This window comes from Paramormyrops kingsleyae, chromosome 5 (genome assembly GCF_048594095.1).
Source record: "Paramormyrops kingsleyae isolate MSU_618 chromosome 5, PKINGS_0.4, whole genome shotgun sequence".
In the NCBI taxonomy this organism is placed as follows: Eukaryota; Metazoa; Chordata; class Actinopteri; order Osteoglossiformes; family Mormyridae; genus Paramormyrops; species Paramormyrops kingsleyae.
In genome coordinates this window covers 22,490,173-22,510,322 of record NC_132801.1, presented here as the reverse complement: position 1 = coordinate 22,510,322, position 20,150 = coordinate 22,490,173, and the positions used below count along the sequence as shown (strand labels likewise).

Genomic DNA, 20,150 nt, shown 5'->3' with positions numbered 1-20,150 from the left:
GCTAAAGAACATGGTGACTCGGTTTGTCTTTTAGTGTGGAGTCTCGGACACACCTCATGATACAGGAGGAGGAAAATGCAGTGGCAGAAAATCACCATGCCGAAAAGCAAGCAAACAAATGAACCGACCGGCTGAGTTAGGTTGCCAGCCTGAGAAGGGGAAGTGTTAGGCAGGCAGGTGGCCACGCCCTCCCACTGGCATGGTGCCCACGCGGGGCTCGCCGCTGAACTCATCGTCATCCCGACAAGACGGAGAAGCCAATTAAAAGGCATCGGGGGCAAGTCGCGGCAGTGCGGGGGCTGTCACTGATATCACTGTCACACCCTGAACTCACGACGGCTGCGGCAACAACAGTATTTCGGCCTGGACCTGCCTGAGATGCGTTATTTGTTTGTTTTCTTCCCGCCGAGCGCCTTCATATTCAGCCGTGGTCGAGAATGGCTGAGGAAGCGGATCGTTAGGAATACTCAGAACGCAAGTCGTCTCCAAAAAGGCCGAAATGACTCATGCAGTTAATTGCAACCAATCAGGATCCGATTGCAGGTAATTTCTCGCAATCAGTCTGAAACTGTACTTGAAGCGCGTTTATGACGGCTGGGTGTAAACGCGAAGCCCTGCAATCTGCGGCCGTTCATTGAATGGGATGCATTCAGCCCCAAACCAAGAAAACAATAACACTATTCTTATAGCAGCGATTTATTCATAAGCCCCTTCTAGATGTTCCTACCCCGCTGAGGCTGCGGAGAACGAGGCGTTCGGGCCCGGAGACACCCTCCTCATTCAGCTCGGAGGCAGAAAGTCGCTACGCTCGCGTATGAAGCAGGTCCAGAGAATAGGCAGAACCACTCGGAAAGAGCAGCACCAGCAGACCCCGGGGGAAATAACAGGTACTGGTCTGCCCCCCGCAGTGGTGAACATGTGACTTCACAGCCCAGCATGGGGCCATGGAGCTGGGGCGCTGCTGCACATGTGGTGTCACCCATTTTTGAGTCGTCATACAAGCAGTGTGAGGCAGCGTGAGGCAGTGTGAGGCAGTGTGTACATAAATGTGCCACAAAGCAACACCTGTGCTTCCCCATTGCAGTTAGGGTGACTAGATAATCCATGTCAGGGGGGACACTTCAGCTAGGACAGCATTTGTAAACTACCATTTCAATCAAAAGGACCTGGATTTCACTTAAATACTTGCTGTGTGCTGATTGGTCAGCCTCCTATAATCATGCATGTGCCACTAATGTTAATTTGAAACAGCTGGATGAGTCTTTCAATCATGGAAACAAACCAGTCAAAGCACAAGAGGAGCTGAAATATTTAGCCAAGCACAGGAGCCTTTCAGTTTGAGAGTAGTTTGTAAAACCTGAAGTAGCTCAATGAGTCCACCTTGACATGGAAGCCATGATGGTCATCCTAACTGCGGTACACATGGGCACAATGTTTACAGATGGACAATAATAGCCACAACAGAAACAGTAACAACAATAATGGTAAAACCACAACAACGTTAACATTATCAACATAATCATTAATAATTACAGCTAAGCAACAAAATTATTTAAAGCAACTTACACAGTTAATTACCCATTTTAAAATAATTACCCAAATATGGTACCCTCATATGATAATTAATAATAATTACCCTAATGTTATTACTGAAGCGGTTCTTTGGTCGCTCAGCCTGCCGGCCTATGAAGCGGGAGGGTGGGGGGGAAGCCTCCCTTACCTTGTTGTGGATGTTGGGCACAGAGCCGCTGGACCCATTCTCGGCGATGGCGCTGTTGGAGCTGTTGGGGGAACTAGGCCCAGAGCCAGGGGCGCTGCTGCACATGGAGGACACTGCAAGGACACAAGCGCAGGCCTCAGAAACCGCCCCCCCCCTCTAATGTCACGTGGTACCTCCTCCCAGCGGGGGGGAGGGGGGGACGTCAACATGTGGTGCTACGAGCGGCTTGTTTGATGCTGTTAAATTAACAGCATCCGGGGGGGATGGCAGTGCCCCCATCAGGGTCTGCGCTGCCACCGAGATGCAAGCGCTTCCTAGAAATATTGCTGTTTTTTCTCTGTAAATGTGCTTGGAAGCCCTTAAAGAGGAAGCGCGCTTTCATACGCGGCTTCTCACATCTCCCTACAGCTGGGCACCACGGGTCATCCTGTGCGGATCAGTCTGTACTTGGCAGCATCTCATTGTGGCAACTGAGCGTTCTGTGCCTGTCTCGTATACACACACACACACACACACACACACACACACACACACACACACTAAATTCAGGTGCTGAAACCCCAGACTGAATTCAGAGGGGGAAATTCCAAAGGTGCTGCTGAATTTCCCCGTCCTTCACCGAACATTAACCCCCCCACCCTGCCCACACGCTCCTCTGCCCCAGTCCCTCAGCTGACCCTCTCCCCTTCCAGGGGGATTATTTTAGTAATCCTCAGCGTCCTCCCTGAAAATGAAAAAAATGTAAACCATCTGCTTGTTTTCCAAAACTTCAACAAACGCGGCCCTGTGGCCCCTGTGGCCCCGCCGGGCCCCTAATAGCCAGGGCTATTTTTATCCGCAGCCTCTGGCCTCATTAGGGATACAGCAACAAAACGATGGCCTAACACATTAAATGCTACCACCCTCCCTGTATGTGCGGCAAGACTAACTCCCCCCCTCCCCCCCCGACGCTTTGGGTACAGTCCAGTTTTTACAGTCTATGGTTTTCATATGAACATTTTTTTTTAGTTTGTGTGGGTTTATAAAAATCTCAGTGCTGGGTAATTATTATCCAGAACCGATATAATCAGAATGCTATAGTTAACTTTACAGCCCAGCATATTATTAAAAAGATTAGCCACATTCTGGGGACCTCTCAAGTGTCACATGGTCGGGGGTCTCTCTACACAATGCTGCGATAATGCCGCTTGACTCGCTGATAAACATGTAACAATAAAATTTAACTAAAAGCAGGGGATTACCAAAAAAAAAAACACCTTCATATGTTACTTCACTCACTGGATGCTGATGAGGTATTTAGGAAACTCACAGCTCCTTAAGAGAGCAAAAAAACCAAAAGAGCTGCAACTTATTGATTTGACTTAATTGTCTTAAAGACCGATGTGAGTAACTTTTGTTTAATTTGTCAAGGAGAGCCATTTGCAGAGCTTTGAACAAAAAGATATCATCAAAAAATGTGGTGACTGAAGATGTTTTCATCTTAATGAAGTGGCGAAGGTGGACGGCGAGCAGCGGGACTCTGGTGGCCCTCGGCTGCATGTGGGCTATACCTGTGATCTCGATGGCTCTCTTCTTGAAGGTGCTGATGACGGTGCCGTCCTTGCGTCTGAGGAGGGGGCTGCTGCGCCGCTCGGCCACCTTCTGTTTTAACCGGGAGCGCACCTTCAGGTTGGGCTCGGACGCTGGGGGTGGGGAGCAGGGAGAGGGCCCATCAGCATCACTTACACTGTGGCGGTGCAGCCCGAGCCAGGAGCCAACCCCGTCTGCTCGTCATCGGAGAGAGCGACTGGTCTGGACTGAAGCAGCTCTTGGCAGGAGCCCTAATGTGGAGGCTTCGTCATCAGGATTACCAAGTGCCTGTCATCTAAAGCCCCCCTACCCCCCAGCCATTCACATTTAAAGACACTATCACTCACCCCCAACACACACACTGCACCCCCTAACTTAAAATCACCAAAACCGCAGAAGTCACCTGCTCAAGAGTGCGACACCCGTTCACCGGGCGAGCCTGGGCATCCTGCTGCTCTTTGGTCTGTTTTAGCTCTGCTGTCACCCCCACCTGGATTTACCTCCAGGATCATGCAGAAAGGCCTCACTTCACATCCATTTAAAGGGTTTAAAGACGTAGCGGACAAACAAGATAATTCCTAGTTAAGGCCAGGCTGCCAATCGCACTATTTCTGGTTATGTCATTTGCCATATTCTGCAGCCAAACTTTTACGTAGGAATGTAATCGTGAAGTTTCCTGGCTCCGACTCAGAAGAACTGTGTACGAATATGTCTAAAGAGAAGCAGGAATGCCACATTTTTTTCTGTCTCATTTCCATTTTTAAAATAAGAATCGCCTCGCGTCCTCCCACCACTGTGCCGGCAAGTGTACGGCAGTGATACCGGTTCAGACAGGCTGAGGCGAGGGCTGCTGGGAGCCGCCATCATCGCCCGATGGCTGCCAGTCCTTGCGGGCTGCCGCCGATTCCGGGCGAGCGGCGAAACAAGCAGGGAGTGCGGCAGCCACAAGCGCCGCACGTAACAAGATTTTGAGCCAGGAATCATTAACGAGAAGCCGTCCGGCAGCTGGCCGCTGCACCCCCACTCCGAACGGCAGAAACAGAGCTCTGTTTTGCCGACAGATTTTCACCGGTTTCTTTCCGGAAAGCTGGAGGAGAACTTGGACCACACCTTGAAGCCAAGCACCACACCGGTATGGACTGCGATGGCACCAAACTCCATGCATTCCCATGGATACCATGTGAGACATCATTAGCCCACCGACTGCGGCAACAACACAGGCAGTGTTACCGGCCTTCGAGATCCGTCAGGAAAAGATCCATAACAGTGGCGAGAATCATTGACAGCACAGGGCACCATTCAGCTAAACATGGGCAAGGAGGCAGCAAAACTCAACAGCAACCAGCTCCATCAAAGCCCCAGACTGGCAGGGAACCTGTCCCAAGACCCCGCTTGCTCTGTGGACAAAGTACTAAAATAAATCCAACCAAATCACAACAAAAACGGGATCAGAAACAACTAGGACAAAATGGCTCAGTTTAATTACAAAAGGCTCAGTTTAATTTGGTAAAATTTGCCATCTTTCGGGTGACCAGGAAGTGACGCCTATAAGTGTGTTAGCCAGACGTCAGGAGAAGGGGAACCTCACCGAATTCAGGGTGTGGGGGCTGGAAGGAAAATAGGAAAATGGGACAGGGGTAGGGGTGCTCTGTGTGGTAGGGGGAGTGATGAGGAATGAGGTGTGAAGAAAAAGGGATCAACAAAAGGAAGGAAGGAGGGGAGTGTGGCAGGGAAGGGGGCGTGTCAGGGAGGGGTGTGACAGGGAAGGGGGCGTGTCAGGGAGGGGTGTGACAGGGAAGGGGGCGTGTCAGAGAGGGGAGTGTGACAGGGAAGGGGCATGTCAGGGAGGGGGTGTGACAGGGAAGGGGGCGTGTCAGGGAAGGGGTGTGACAGGGAAGGGGGCATGTCAGGGAGGGGGTGTGACAGGGAAGGGGGTGTGACAGGGAGGGGGGGCAAGGAGGGGGTGTAGCAGGGAAGGGGGTGTGTCAGGGAGGGGGGGCAAGGAGGAGGTGTGACAGGGAGGGGTGCGTGACAGGGAAGGGGGCGTGTCAGGGAGGGGGGGCAAGGAGGGGGTGTGAAAGGGAAGGGGGCGTGTCAGGGAGGGGTGTGACAGGGAGGGGGGCGTGTGACAGGGAAGGGGGCATGTCAGGGAGGGGGGGCAAGGAGGGGGTGTGGCAGGGAAGGGGGTGTGTCAGGGAGGGGGGGCAAGGAGGGGGTGTGGCAGGGAAGGGGGTGTGTCAGGGAGGGGGGGCAAGGAGGAGGTGTGACAGGGAGGGGTGCGTGACAGGGAGGGGGGCGTGACAGGGAAGGGGGCATGTCAGGGAGGCAGGGCTCACCGGTCTTGCGAAGCGGGAAGTCATCTTTGCCATCGTAGGTCCCGAGCAGGGGGGGCAACTTGTAAGAGGGCGGTGTCCCAGGGGTATTGCTCTGGGGAGGTGAGCTCTGGTCCAGAGATGTATGGTGGGCCCCCCTGAAATCCATAGAATGTGATATACAGTCATCAAAATTCACTAGTAGAATTATTATAACCCCCCACAAGAATGCAATTCATCTGCATGTTACCTAATGTCATTGTTTCATTTATAATTAAAGCAGCTGATAGAGCAGCCGAAAGTCATGTTTTTCTGTATTTTAATTGATGTGAGCCCTCCAGCCCCCCACCCACTCACCAGCATTTCGAAGGGAAGGAATGGTTCAGCCCGCCGGGGGTGGGGTCTTTTTTACTGCGCAAGAACTCCTGCAGCTTCAGCTTTACCTCTGTGCTGGCGATGGCACCTGTGGGGGAATGAAACAGCACCCACACTGTGTGATGGTACAGTCCAGCTTTCAAAGGAACCTGCACAATTTCGGCAGCATTTGTAACTGACTGGGGTCATATTTATTCCAGTTATCCATTACCAATGATGAAATATTGCTCTCGTCCCACCTCATTTTGGATGTTGTGTTCATTATGCAGTTGCTCAAGCTGTTCTGGCTCCAGTACATCATGACACTGTGTGTGTGTATGTGAGTATCTGTGCATGTGAGCGTCCCCCCTCCCCAGTCACTCACTCTCCTTGCCCTTCTCCTTGTTCCTGAGCATGACCAGCTGCTGCTCCAGACGCTGCTTCTCCAGCTCCTCATGTCTCTGCTGCTCCAGCTTCCGCTTCTGCTCCAGCTCTTGCTGCCGCTTGGCGGCCAGGATCTCCTGCTGCTGCTGTACAAGAGGCACACACATATGGGGTCAGACACAGAGTCACACACACATGGGGTCAGACACAGAGTCACGCACACATGGGGTCAGACACAGAGTCACGCACACATAGGGTGACATACAGGGTCACACACACATGGGGTCAGACACAGAGTCACACACACATGGAGTCAGACACAGAGTCACGCACACATGAGGTCAGACACAGAGTCACACACACATGAGGTCAGACACAGAGTCACACACACATAGGGTGACATACAGAGTCACGCACACATGGGGTCAGACACAGAGTCACGCACACATGAGGTCAGACACAGAGTCACACACACATAGGGTGACATACAGGGACACGCACACATGGGGTCAGACACAGAGTCACGCACACATGGGGTCAGACACAGAGTCACGCACACATGGGGTCAGACACAGAGTCACGCACACATGGGGTCAGACACAGAGTCACACACATATGGGGTCAGACACAGAGTCACACACACATGGGGTCAGACACAGAGTCACGCACACATGGGGTCAGACACAGAGTCACACACACATAGGGTGACATACAGGGTCACACACACATGGGGTCAGACACAGAGTCACACACACATGGAGTCAGACACAGAGTCACGCACACATGAGGTCAGACACAGAGTCACACACACATGGGGTCAGACACAGAGTCACACACACATGGAGTCAGACACAGAGTCACGCACACATGAGGTCAGACACAGAGTCACACACACATAGGGTGACATACAGGGTCACGCACACATGGGGTCAGACACAGAGTCACGCACACATGAGGTCAGACACAGAGTCACACACACATGGGGTCACACACAGAGTCACGCACACATGGGGTCAGACACAGAGTCACGCACACATGGGGTCAGACACAGAGTCACGCACACATGGGGTCAGACACAGAGTCATGCACACACAGGGTGACATACAGGGTCACACGCACACACAAAGGGTGCACACGCACATAAGGTCACATACTGGGTCACACACACTCTCACATACATACACACACAGACACTGGGTCACATACACACACAGAGAGTTACATACAGGGTCATATACACACAGGGTCTCTTTTTCTCTCTCTCTCACACACACACACACAGGTTCTCTCTATCTCTCTCGCACACACATGGGGTCTCTCTCTCTCTCTCTCTCTCTCTCTCTCTCTCACACACACACACACACAGGTTCTCTCTCTCTCTCTCTCTCTCTCACACACACAGACACAGGGTCACGCAGGGTCTCTCTCTTACACACAGACACAGGGTCTCTCTCTCTCTCTCTCTCTCTCTCTCACACACACACACACACACACACACAGGGTCACACAGGGTCTCTCTCTCTCACGCGCACACACACACACACACACACACACACACACACAGGGTCACGCAGGGTCTCTCTCTCTCACGCGCACGCACACACACACACACACACACACACACACACACACACACACACAGGGTCACGCAGGGTCTCTCTCTCTCACGCGCACGCACACACACACACACACACACACACACACAGGGTCACGCAGGGTCTCTCTCTCTCTCTCTCACACACACAGACACAGGGTCTCTCTCTCTTTCTCACACACACATACACACACAGACACAGGGTCTCTCTCTCTCACACACACATACACACACACACACACACACAGGGTCTCTCTCTCTCACACACACACATACACACACAGACACAGGGTCTCTCTCTCTTTCTCACACACATACACACACAGGGTCTCTCTCTCTCTCACACACACACACACACAGGGTCTCTCTCTCTCTCTCTCACACACACAGACACAGGGTCTCTCTCTTTCTCACACACACATACACACACAGACACAGGGTCTCTCTCTCTTTCTCACACACACATACACACAGACACAGGGTCTCTCTCTTTCTCACACACACATACACACACAGACACAGGGTCTCTCTCTTTCTCACACACACATACACACACAGACACAGGGTCTCTCTCTCTCTCACACACACATACACACACAGACACAGGGTCTCTCTCTCTTTCTCACACACACATACACACACAGGGTCTCTCTCTCTCACACACACATACACACACAGACACAGGGTCTCTCTCTTTCTCACACACACATACACACACACACACAGGGTCTCTCTCTCTCACACACACATACACACACAGACACAGGGTCTCTCTCTCTTTCTCACACACACATACACACACAGGGTCTCTCTCTCTCACACACACACACAGACACAGGGTCTCTCTCTTTCTCACACACACATACACACACAGACACAGGGTCTCTCTCTCTTTCTCACACACACACAGGGTCTCTCTCTCTCACACACACACATACACACACAGACACAGGGTCTCTCTCTTTCTCACACACACATACACACACACACACAGGGTCTCTCTCTCTCACACACACATACACACACAGACACAGGGTCTCTCTCTCTTTCTCACACACACATACACACACAGGGTCTCTCTCTCTCTCACACACACACACAGACACAGGGTCTCTCTCTTTCTCACACACACATACACACACAGACACAGGGTCTCTCTCTCTTTCTCACACACACACAGGGTCTCTCTCTCTCACGCGCACATACACACACACAGAGGGTCTCTCTCTCTCTCACACACACACACACACGGTCACACAGGATGCCCATTCCCCCGCAGCCCGCACCCCATAATGAGCCCTAGGACCCAGGAAGCTGGTTTTAACTGGGGCTGCTTCATCTTTAATGGCTGGCAAGAGACGAGGTTACAGACCGGTGAATTCCAACACAAAACAACCTGCTCTTTCACTCTCTGCTGTACACAGCTTATGCTGTGACCTTGCTGTCACATGCAGGGAAATGCGACGTGCAGCACGGGGACTGAAGCAGGCAGACACTGCGTGTGAAAGGGTGCGGCGTGAGCATCACGCTGAGCGATAGAGGAGGTCTGAGAGCGAAAATGACCACAGCAGGTCTCACTGACTGACTACCCCCCCTCCCCCCCCCCTTCCAAGGGAACACGGGGCACTTCATGAAGTCGCCGTGAAATGGAATGGGAGGCTTGGCCCAAACGGCCACATGAGACAGAAATTCCTCCTGCGGTCAGGGAAAACCGATATGAGGTCTGAGGACCCAGAACTGAGGCTACAACGCAGGGGGGTGGGGAGGGGGGCGGGGACGGGGGGGCCCACCTTGAGGTGCTCCTGGAGCTGCACCTCATGCTGCCGGGTGAGGACCTCGTGCTGCTTCTGGAACTCGGCGAAGAGCAGCTGCTTCTGCAGCTCCTGCTGCTGCTTGAGGAGGAGAAGCTCATGCTGCAGCTGCTGCTCCCGCAGTGTGGGGTCCATCGGCGGTGGGGGCGGCGGAGGCGCATGGCCCAGCCGGGGCTCCGTGCGTAGGTCCACCGGGCCGCTGCCCTGGTCCCCACCGCCACCGGGGCTCTGCATCCCCACCGGGAGGGAAGTCTTTACCTCCACTGCTGGGTGAGGACAGAGGGAGGGAGAGGGAGAGGGGCGGAGAGGGAGAGGGGTAGAGAGAGGGATGCTGGTTAATAACAGAACGTGCCGGATAAAACCTCTACAGCACATACCTAAAATAAAAAGGTGTTGAAGGGGAAGTCCAGGAATGGGCTGAGGTTAATTCCGGGACGGGGGGGGGGTTTCGCCAGACCATGTCCTAACGATTCAAGGGACACAAGATCATAAACACGATGAACACGGAGGGGGGGTGGGGGAAACAAATGAGTCACTGGTGTCCTTGGGAGGCACTTGGATTCCCAGTCTGCGTCGGAAGTCCACGGGGAGCGAGATCCGCACAGCGGATCAGCGCTGCTGTTGTCTTGTCAACACCGTCATCTGCCATACGTATTAATCGCCGCGTTCGGCTTATTAAAGCAACACCCACGCTGTCATATAAGCATTAAAGGGGGGTTATAACCAGCATTTTATAGCAGGCAGTGTCCCATAAATCCTCATTATTATGAAAGCCTTTAAATATATATACTTAAGGAACAGTATGATTGACAAATAGTGGCTGAGATCCAGCTAACTGAGACAGTGCTCATTTTATTACAGATTATAAAAAAAGAGCTTATGATTTAGAATCCAGCTGTGGAAAGAAGTTACCATATATGAAGGTAAATTTGAAATATGACTTTAGGCCAACAGGAGACTCTGATACGTCAAAATACACCCACACATATATGTCCATATCACACATACCGACACATTAAAACGTCTCTTACATATATACACATATATGTGTGCAGTCTCTCACACACACACACACGCACAGCACCTGTGACACATTACACCTGTAATGCAGGTGACCTGACTTCCATAGAGCATTCCGGATGTATGGTGAGAACTGAGGCCTCGGTGCTTCTCTAAAGGGGCCGTTAGCAGACTGGCCAATCAGAACAGCCCGCTTAGGCTTCGCAGACTCTCCGCGTCGCACGGCTGGTCCATTCAGAGGTGCACCCTGGATTAGTCACCCCCCAGTCAGAGGCCCCTCTGGTCTGACTCACCGGCCCCGTCTGCATCTCGGGGGTCCTGCTTTTCTACAGCCACCAGTCACTCAGGTACATTTAACAGAAAAGACACAGATCTCAGGCTGCCGTCACCCACGCGCAACCTGCAGAGTGATGCACATAATGCCCCCCCCACCGTCTTTCCACCCCCAGGAGACCATGTACCCAAGGTGTGGGCAGAACTGGTGAATGGACATATTTACACATCCTTAACAGCATCACCAGCAGACGGAGTACGGCTCCCATCACTCGAACCTGGGGACAATCACCTCCGCTGGGCCATAAAGTTATCAACACACCGAGCGGGTCGGCAGCACTGCCAGCTGTGCAGCTCAAAGCAGACAGCAGAGTTACCCGCTGAGGGAACTTAAGATACGCTAGAAGACGGTCAGGAGCATATGATACCTGCCCCGGCCCCCCATCAACCAAGCCAGCGTAGTTTGCTAAAAGGGGAAGTAATCCAAGTAACCTGAGGTGGCGGAAATCTACCACTTACAGTTAATGGGACTATGTGTCTGTGTTTACTGACGCCTAAATACAACCACTGTTGCTGTGAAGGATGGTTAATGACGTCAGGAGCGGCTCTTTAAAAACAGGACCACCTGACTGGATTAGCACAAACACTGCGTACGCAGTCTGCCGGGGGGGGCGGCCCGGACCAGAGCGGGTCAGCAGGTCTCCGTACAGGTTATGGAATCGGGAACCAATAGTATGGGCCGTAGCCTTCGTGTACTCAATTTTCAGAAGGATTATTTTAAAATGGGATAGCGAAAAAAAGCGCAAAGACACCGAGATCATGAGCGACGTGGTACGAGCAGTCGGACGCCAGCCATACCAGCACTGCGTCACCACCTGGAAACCTGCAGTCTTTACGTGGGGACACTCCAGCACGTACTACGGGGGGGGGGGGGGGGGCTCTTCCCATTCGGCATGGAGAGGAAACATGATAGGGCAGTGTTTCCCAATCCGGAACCCTGGGACCCACAGTCGGTCGACATTTTTGCTCCCTACGATCCCCCAGCCAGACAGTCCAGTCCATGTTTTTTTTTCTTTTTTTTACCGGGGTTGGTAGGGAGCAAAAACGTGGAATGTCTGTGGGTCCCCAAGGACCGGAGTTGAAACATACTGCCCTAGAGGAATTCTCTGGAAAGACCTTCCAAAAAAATGTGTTGTTATTTTTTATTATTTTTATATTATTATAATTATTGTTATTTTATTTTAAATCTCAAATTCTGTGTGGTGCCACGCGGGAGGCTGTTTACACAGAACCCCAAAGCTGAATGCAATGCAGCATCAAAGCTAGAACAGGACTGATCCCCACATGCTGGTTCACACACGGTTCTGCCTGGGATGAGACAAGAGACACATCAAAAGCTCAGCATTTGCTGAAATTTGGACTCTGAGCGTTTAACAGAATGAGGACGCAATGTCAGGTTAAAAAAACATAAAAACGCCAGGGCTGACATCGTGTCCCGGAGTCACCGTGATCCGGGGAAGTGGGAAAAAGGACCGGCAAGCCCAGCGAAGCCGGGTCAAAACCGGCCAGACCAACCGAGAACGGCTAATGGCCCTACGCTTCATATCCTCGGCCTTAGCGATTCACGCGGCTCCCCCAAAACAGATACTGCGAAACAGCCCCCAATTTCACCGAAAGCTCTGCGGCGGGTGGCCGCAAGCAATTTTACAGCCAGTTCATCCTGATATCGCACGGTGGGGGGGGGGGGGGATGGGGGGCGGGCAATAAGCACTGCAACATAGAAACCCATGACTGCCAAAGATGTACACTGGGTCACGGCGCCTTCGGAAGAATGTGGAGGCTGCTTCCAGGCCCTTCCTGCATGAAAAACACACATCACGGAAATCCAAATGGGGGCAGCGACAAAACTCGCTGAACAGGATGCAGTCACACGCTCTTAAGGATGGGCTGTGCAAAAAAGTGAGGTAGAGACCGTTGCGGTCGGATTGAGACCAGAGGGCAAAGTGTCTGGGGTCAAGCCTGAACAGGACGAGCCGCTGAATGACGGGAACTCCGGCAAGACCGACTGCCGAAATCACAAGAGCAAGATGGCGGGTCTGAAAACTAACCAAGCTTTAAAAAAAAAAAAAGATCAAAATTGCCAATGAATCATATCCTCTCTAAAAAACAAATTAGCATACGTGCGATGACTGTCCTCAGTGCCTATCCGAAAGGAGAGTGAGAAAGAGAGTGTGAGAGGAGATGCTAATCAAATCAGTGTCAGTCATACAGGGCCGATCGATGAGACAGTGGTTGTGGTCCAGATAGCCACTTGACGCACACAGGTTTACACATCTGATTAGCCCAATGCTCTGTGGCGTTATTGTGATCCACTCATGGAGCAGCACTAAAAATAGCCCTTTCTCCATGGCAGCTGTTTACATAAAAGGGAGGAAAGGGGGGGAGGGGGAAGAGGTGGGGGGCACTTATCTTGCTTTAGTACTAAAATAAATAAATATCTATAAATCCACCTTGCTGGGCCAGAAGAATAGAGAGACTGGAAATGTAGACCTGTGTGTGTGCGCGTGCGTGTGCGAGCGGGTTTACCTATCCTTATGGGGACACAATGTCCCCATAACATGATAAATATCCATTTTTTTCCCCTTATGGGGACCGGTTTCCTGGTCCCCATAAGGGAAATCTCTATTAAAAATCGGTGACTGCTATGAGAAAACTAAAAATGCAAAAACTCTTGTATTTTGTTTGGTTACTTATGGTTATGGTTAGGGTAGGGTGGGGGTTAAGGTTGTCATAGTTAGCATTAGCATTTTTCTCTTTGAAATGAATGAGCGGTCCCCATAAGGATATGTTTACCCTACATGTGCGAGCGTGTGTGTGTGTGTGTGTGTGTGTGCGTGCGCGTGTGTGTGTGTGTGTGTGTGTGTGCGCGCTTTCCATTCCCAGATGGGGGCGATGCATGTCCACTTTTCAATCACAGCGAGGGAGAGCAAGTCAACAGCCCACGCTGGGGGGGAGGGGGGGTCGCTTGCGGATCTATGTTGAGGGCCGAGAACACATTATGCTTATTATTTTCCAGCTGGCCGACTCACGCCGTTACCCAGGGTCACATTTCACAGTATTTATAAGGTTTTCATTGAAAGATGCTGGGCACTTCACTCAAAGGTACAACAGCTTCGCCCATTACTCCGCCAACGGGCCTTGGGCTTTTGTAACAAAAGGCCAGGCCAGACTTTTCATGTGAACATGCCAAATTAGCTAAACCCTCCACAGATAAACTTTAAAGGGGCCTCAACTGGCTGGGAGGAATTTTAAAAATGGACAGATGAAACTCTAAAGATGCCCATTTTTTAAATAAACAAGTGCTACTCAATCAAACAAGCATGCTGTTTAAATTAAGCGGGAGAAATTACAGCAAGCTGAATTTGGGGCCTGCCATTTTTTTTTTAAGAAGAGAATGCCAAACCAGGCCACTGACTTATTTAAAACAGCGGCATGCTACATCGGGCGCGAGTGTAAAAAGCCACCGCACGCCGGTCACATTCGAGCACAGAGCCGCTGAGCTCGATCTGGGACGGGAATCAACTGTCAGGCTCTGGGAACGAGTTTATTCCTCATGCAGCTTCCAGCATAACTGTGCCCCTGAAGAGTGTGTGCAGGCAACACACCTGCATGTCCCCTCAGCGGCGCGAGGCCTTCTTCTGCAGGTAATGGTGGAGCAGGGACAAGAATAACCCAACACTTTGACTCAGAGCAGGGCGTGCCTCCCCACCACAGCAGGGGGTGGGGGCGTCTGACGAGGGCACCTAGGCGCTGTCTGGATTTCCAGTGAGGTTTGAGTCGCTTACCCTGTAAAATGACTGCGCCGGAGCCGTGGAATGAAGCCAAGCTCACTAGAGACTGATTTTGGGAGCTTTTTTTTTGTTTTATCTCTATCCCACAAAAATGGCACTCTTCTTTCCTTTTAATCGGGTAATTAGACTAATTAGGTGATAGCAAGGTAGTGGAGGGAGAGCCCGGCAAAGTGGGTGGGATCGGGACGGAGGCCTGGGCCAGGAATCGGACGGAATGGATGAGTCCGGTAAGTGATGATGCCTCAGACAGGTGTGCTGGGTCCGTAGCTTTACATCATCACGTGATATCAGAGGCCTTGGTGTGTTCCATCCTGTCTGCCTTAATCACCCCCCCCCACCCCGCCCTCCAACACCACCAGTAACCGAGTCCGCATTTATTCAGTCCCCCCCGCCCTCTGCCTACCCCACAGAAAAGATGAAAGTCGGGATGTAACAAAGGGCAGCATCTCTGTAACAAAAAGTGAACATGGTTATAAATACCATTTGATTAATAATGCAGAGAGACAGACGAGCGGTGGGGGCAGACCCAGTGCCTTTAAAGCCAGCTTCCCTATTTTTAATGCTCAGTTAGTCCCATTCAACCAGATCCTGACCAGCCAGAAGCTCTGACAGGAAGCCTGCAAAAGAGGGAGTGCGAGGAGACGGTCTGCACCCCTCACAGCTCTGACAGGGAGCCTGCAAAAGAGGGAGCGCGAGGAGAAGGTCTGCACCCCTCACAGCTCTGACAGGAAGCCTGCAAAAGAGGGAGCGCGAGGAGACGGTCTGCACCCCTCACAGCTCTGACAGGGAGCCTGCAAAAGAGAGAGCGCGAGGAGACGGTCTGCACCCCTAACAGCTCTGACAGGGAGCCTGCAAAAGAGGGAGCGCGAGGAGAAGGTCTGCACCCCTCACAGCTCTGACAGGAAGCCTGCAAAAGAGGGAGCGCGAGGAGACGGTCTGCACCCCTCACAGCTCTGACAGGGAGCCTGCAAAAGAGAGAGCGCGAGGAGACGGTCTGCACCCCTAACAGCTCTGACAGGGAGCCTGCAAAAGAGGGAGTGCGAGGAGACGGTCTGCACCCCTCACAGCTCTGACAGGGAGCCTGCAAAAGAGGGAGTGCGAGGAGACGGTCTGCACCCCTCACAGCTCTGACAGGGAGCCTGCAAAAGAGGGAGTGCGAGGAGACGGTCTGCACCCCTCACAGCTCTGACAGGGAGCCTGCAAAAGAGGGAGTGCGAGGAGACGGTCTGCACCCCTCACAGCTCTGACAGGGAGCCTGCAAAAGAGGGAGTGCGAGGAGACGGTCTGCACCCCTCACAGCTCTGACAGGGAGCCTGCAAAAGAGGGAGTGCGAGGAGACGGTCTGCACCCCTCACAGCTCTGACAGGGAGCCTGCAAAAGAGAGAGCGCGAGGAGACGGTCTGCACCCCTAACAGCTCTGACAGGAAGCCTGCAAAACACGGAGTGCGAGGAGACGGTCTGCACCCCTAACAGCTCTGACAGGAAGCCTGCAAAACAGGGAGCGCGAGGAGACGGTCTGCACCCCTCACAGCTCTGACAAGGAGCCTGCAAAACAGGGAGCGCGAGGAGACGGTCTGCACCCCTCACAGCTCTGACAAGGAGCCTGCAAAACAGGGAGCGCGAGGAGACGGTCTGCACCCCTAACAGCTCTGACAGGAAGCCTGCAAAACAGGGAGTGCGAGGAGACGGTCTGCACCCCTAACAGCTCTGACAGGGAGCCTGCAAAACAGGGAGCGTGGGGAGATGGTCTGCAGACCCCACAGCTCTGACAGGAAGCCTGCAAAAGAGGGAGTGCGAGGATACGGTCTGCACCCCTCACATCTGACAGGGAGCATGAGGAGATGTTCTGAAGACCCCACAGCTCTGAGAGAAAGTCTGCGAAACGGGGAGTGCGAGGAGACGGTCTGCACCCCTAACAGCTCTGACAGGAAGCCTGCAAAACAGGGAGTGCGAGGAGACGGTCTGCACCCCTAACAGCTCTGACAAGGAGCCTGCAAAACAGGGAGCGCGAGGAGACGGTCTGCACCCCTAACAGCTCTGACAGGAAGCCTGCAAAACACGGAGTGCGAGGAGACGGTCTGCACCCCTAACAGCTCTGACAAGGAGCCTGCAAAACAGGGAGCGCGAGGAGACGGTCTGCACCCCTCACAGCTCTGACAGGGACCCTGCAAAACAGGGAGTGCGAGGAGACGGTCTGCACCCCTAACAGCTCTGACAAGGAGCCTGCAAAACAGGGAGCGCGAGGAGACGGTCTGCACCCCTAACAGCTCTGACAGGAAGCCTGCAAAACAGGGAGCGCGAGGAGACGGTCTCCACCCCTAACAGCTCTGACAGGGACCCTGCAAAACAAGGGAGCGCGAGGAGAGAGTCTGCAGACCCCACAGCTGACACACACACACACACACACACACACACACATTCATGCATACACGCACAAACAGCTTTCGTGAGGTGGTGACACAGGAGCCCTGATTTTCCAATTGTGTGTGGCCCTGCGTGGGCATGCTTGTGCCACATGGAGACAGTAAGCACCGAGCTGGGGGGGGGAGGGGGGGGGGACGCCTCGCCTGGTGTCTCGCTCGCCTCTCCCACTGTCACCACAGCCACCCACCTCCTGTCCCAAAACAGCTGCAGCATGAGATGATCGGTGCCTTTAAAAGCTGTGCCCGCCCCCATGCCGCTATTCACGCCGGTGTGGGAGGCTGCTGGAGCTGGCGGTAATGACGCCCCCCCCCCCCCAAAGAACCCTTGCAATCTCCCAGCTAAAAATAACACCTCTGTCTCTCTCACAACACAGGAGAAGCTGCTGGAACAGCACACACCTGAACAGGCACTGCAGTTTCGGGCTGCCATTTCCACAACGTCCTGGAGCGTGGGTCTAACGGTGAGAGGAAACGTGTAGAGGCCAGGGCCGGGGTGCGATGTGAGGCGGGGGGAGGTGTTGGGGAAGAGGACGTGGACCCCCAACCAGTGTCCTTTAATGTGTGCCCAAACACAAAAAGCAGAACCCCAATTTTAAGATTCATCACTCAGCTGAAACGCTATAGCACACACTGGCAGATATGGCCCCATGATATGGCCGTGTTACCAGAAGGTTGTGGGTTCCAGCCCCGCCAAAGCCTGTATGGGGGGTTAAGCTGATAAAGACCCAAAAAAAATCCCACAGAATAACAAGGGGGAGTCATGCCTGCTGAATATGTCAGGTAAGCAATAAAAAAAGAAACACTGCAGCCCTCATGGGGAGGCTCCAAAAAGCCCCCCCACGCAGAGCAATGACAAACCGGCCCGCTACCGGGACTCTGACACTACACAAAGTTAATGATCGTTTTTTTTCCGACCCCTGAGTTTTTGCCAGTCCTGCAGAAAGCGGAGCTGAAATCACATACAGGAAACCCCACTCTGCGGATTTCCGTCGGTATCGGGGGAGGAGAAGGGAAGAGTATGTGTCCCGGGGCTGAGAGCAGGGGGCTGCAGACGCGGACCGGCCCCCGACATTGCCGGCCTCCCGATCCACTTTGGAGTGGCTCCGCCGTAAAAAGCGGCTGATTTACACACAGAAGGAGCTCGTCCAGATCGCCAGGGTACGGCAGCTTCTTGTGCTGGGAACGGAAAGGCTGGCAGCTTTGTGGCGGGGAGGGTGGGGGGGGGTGGGGGGCACTGAGGAGGCCCACAGAGGCAGCGGCCAGCTGCGGATTGGCTGACGCATGCTCGCGGAAGGCATGAAGAGGGGGCCTTGTGCTCTGTGAACTGCAGCCTTTCATTCCTCCACCGCCCAGCTACACACACACGCTCACACACACACACACATACACACACACACACACACACACACAGCCAAGAGACTGACCGAAGTGAGTGCAGTTCTGCCTAGCTGATGACCGAACACCCAGGACTGCAAAAAGAAGCAGCCGGGGCCCCTCACAACAGGGGCCCATACCTCCCCTCCGGAGAGCTCTAAATCCCACAGAAAGTCCCAGGGACTGGAGAGGGACAAACCCCCCCAGCACACCTCAGTCCTCACAGACTAGGGCCAGGAGAAGCAACAGACTGCTGCAGACTTGGCCCTGACGTGGCATGCGACCCTGGCTAAAAAACAACAACAAAAACAAAGCATAAACAATCATGTGATGAAATATTACCCAACACCGGCCGGAGTGGCCAGCACTGTATTCGGGCTCCATCGCTGCACCCCCATTGACGTCAATCGCTTGCGTGAGAGGAATTTTGTTTTCATTCGGTGCCTCTGGGTAAACTTCTCGCCGAGGTGCAGAATGCGTCTCGACACACATTTAGGAAGCGGTCAAGGCAGGAGGCGGGTCTGGGGGGAAGGGGGTGAGCTAAAAATAAATAAATAAAAGTGTGTGCAAGCACTAATGCTACACCTTACTGCTATTAATACCCCCGATGACGGGGAAGGAGACCATCTCTGATCCAGCTGCCCCGCTGAAATGAGCTTTATTTTCGGTTGGACATTGGCAGGATAACTGACATTTAAAGAATTAGAATGCTGTATTTTTTCTTGTTTACATGTTAAATAAGCCCTTTCCTACTATGACTCTTCCAAGTTAGTGGATATTCTATTTATATATTTATTACACTCTGTATTTTAGTTTACCTTATTTTTTTCAAACTCACATGACAAATATAAAAACTGGACCAGCGATGTTTTGCAGTAGAGGCAGGAGATTTGCTGTATCTGATGGATGGCGTACAACAAACCGGTGTGCCTCAGTGCCTCTTCTTCACTTGGTTTATATATTGGAGTATAAATCAGCCTTCGATAATCCATTTCGAAAGCTCAATTATAATATGAATTATAGGCATCTAGCGGTGCATTTCCCAGCAGGTAAATTGCGGGTGCTACCCAAATCGTGAGGTTAAATGGGGAAAAAATAAAACAAGTCTGCAGTTTGAATGATCTGATTTGTTACAAGCCACCCCCCCGAATCACATGTACCCTTAAATCTCAGCATTCTCTTTCCACACGGTAGGCACTGGTTTTGAGGGAGCTGCCATGATCTTGGTGCTGGGCCTGCCCGTGGCCAGCGTGTCAGGATGGAAAGGCAGGACGCTGCCAGCGAGGGGGCCGAGACACACAGGATTACGCAACGTGTCTGTTTCACTGACGAGTGACGAAGTCAGATAAATTACCAGCGTGGGCTGGTCACACAGATACCCCTGCTGCTCCACTGCAAGACTCACAAGACCCCGGAAAGTGAAAAAGTGCAGAAGTGCAAAGTGACGGCTCTCCCGGCCCACCTG

General features: G+C 52.7%; 1 protein-coding gene across 10 annotated transcripts in view; it reads right to left on the bottom strand.

Annotated features, from left to right (window-relative positions):
* Positions 1-20,150, bottom strand: part of hdac5 (histone deacetylase 5) — a 66,169-nt gene that overhangs the window by 18,961 nt on the left and 27,058 nt on the right. For 4 of the 10 annotated variants that reach the window (XM_072712425.1, XM_072712428.1, XM_072712421.1 and 1 more), the window contains 6 exons: positions 9,724-10,007; positions 6,341-6,485; positions 5,959-6,064; positions 5,626-5,759; positions 3,271-3,402; positions 1,721-1,833 (listed from right to left, as the gene is read on the bottom strand). In XM_072712425.1, coding sequence (XP_072568526.1) covers positions 1,721-1,833; positions 3,271-3,402; positions 5,626-5,759; positions 5,959-6,064; positions 6,341-6,485; positions 9,724-10,007 — 914 coding nt within the window. Of the gene's footprint in view, positions 1-1,720; positions 1,834-3,270; positions 3,403-5,625; positions 5,760-5,958; positions 6,065-6,340; positions 6,486-9,723; positions 10,011-19,027; positions 19,165-20,150 lie in introns of those variants that run through there. The other 6 variants (XM_072712424.1, XM_072712418.1, XM_072712419.1 and 3 more) reach the window with 4 other exon arrangements.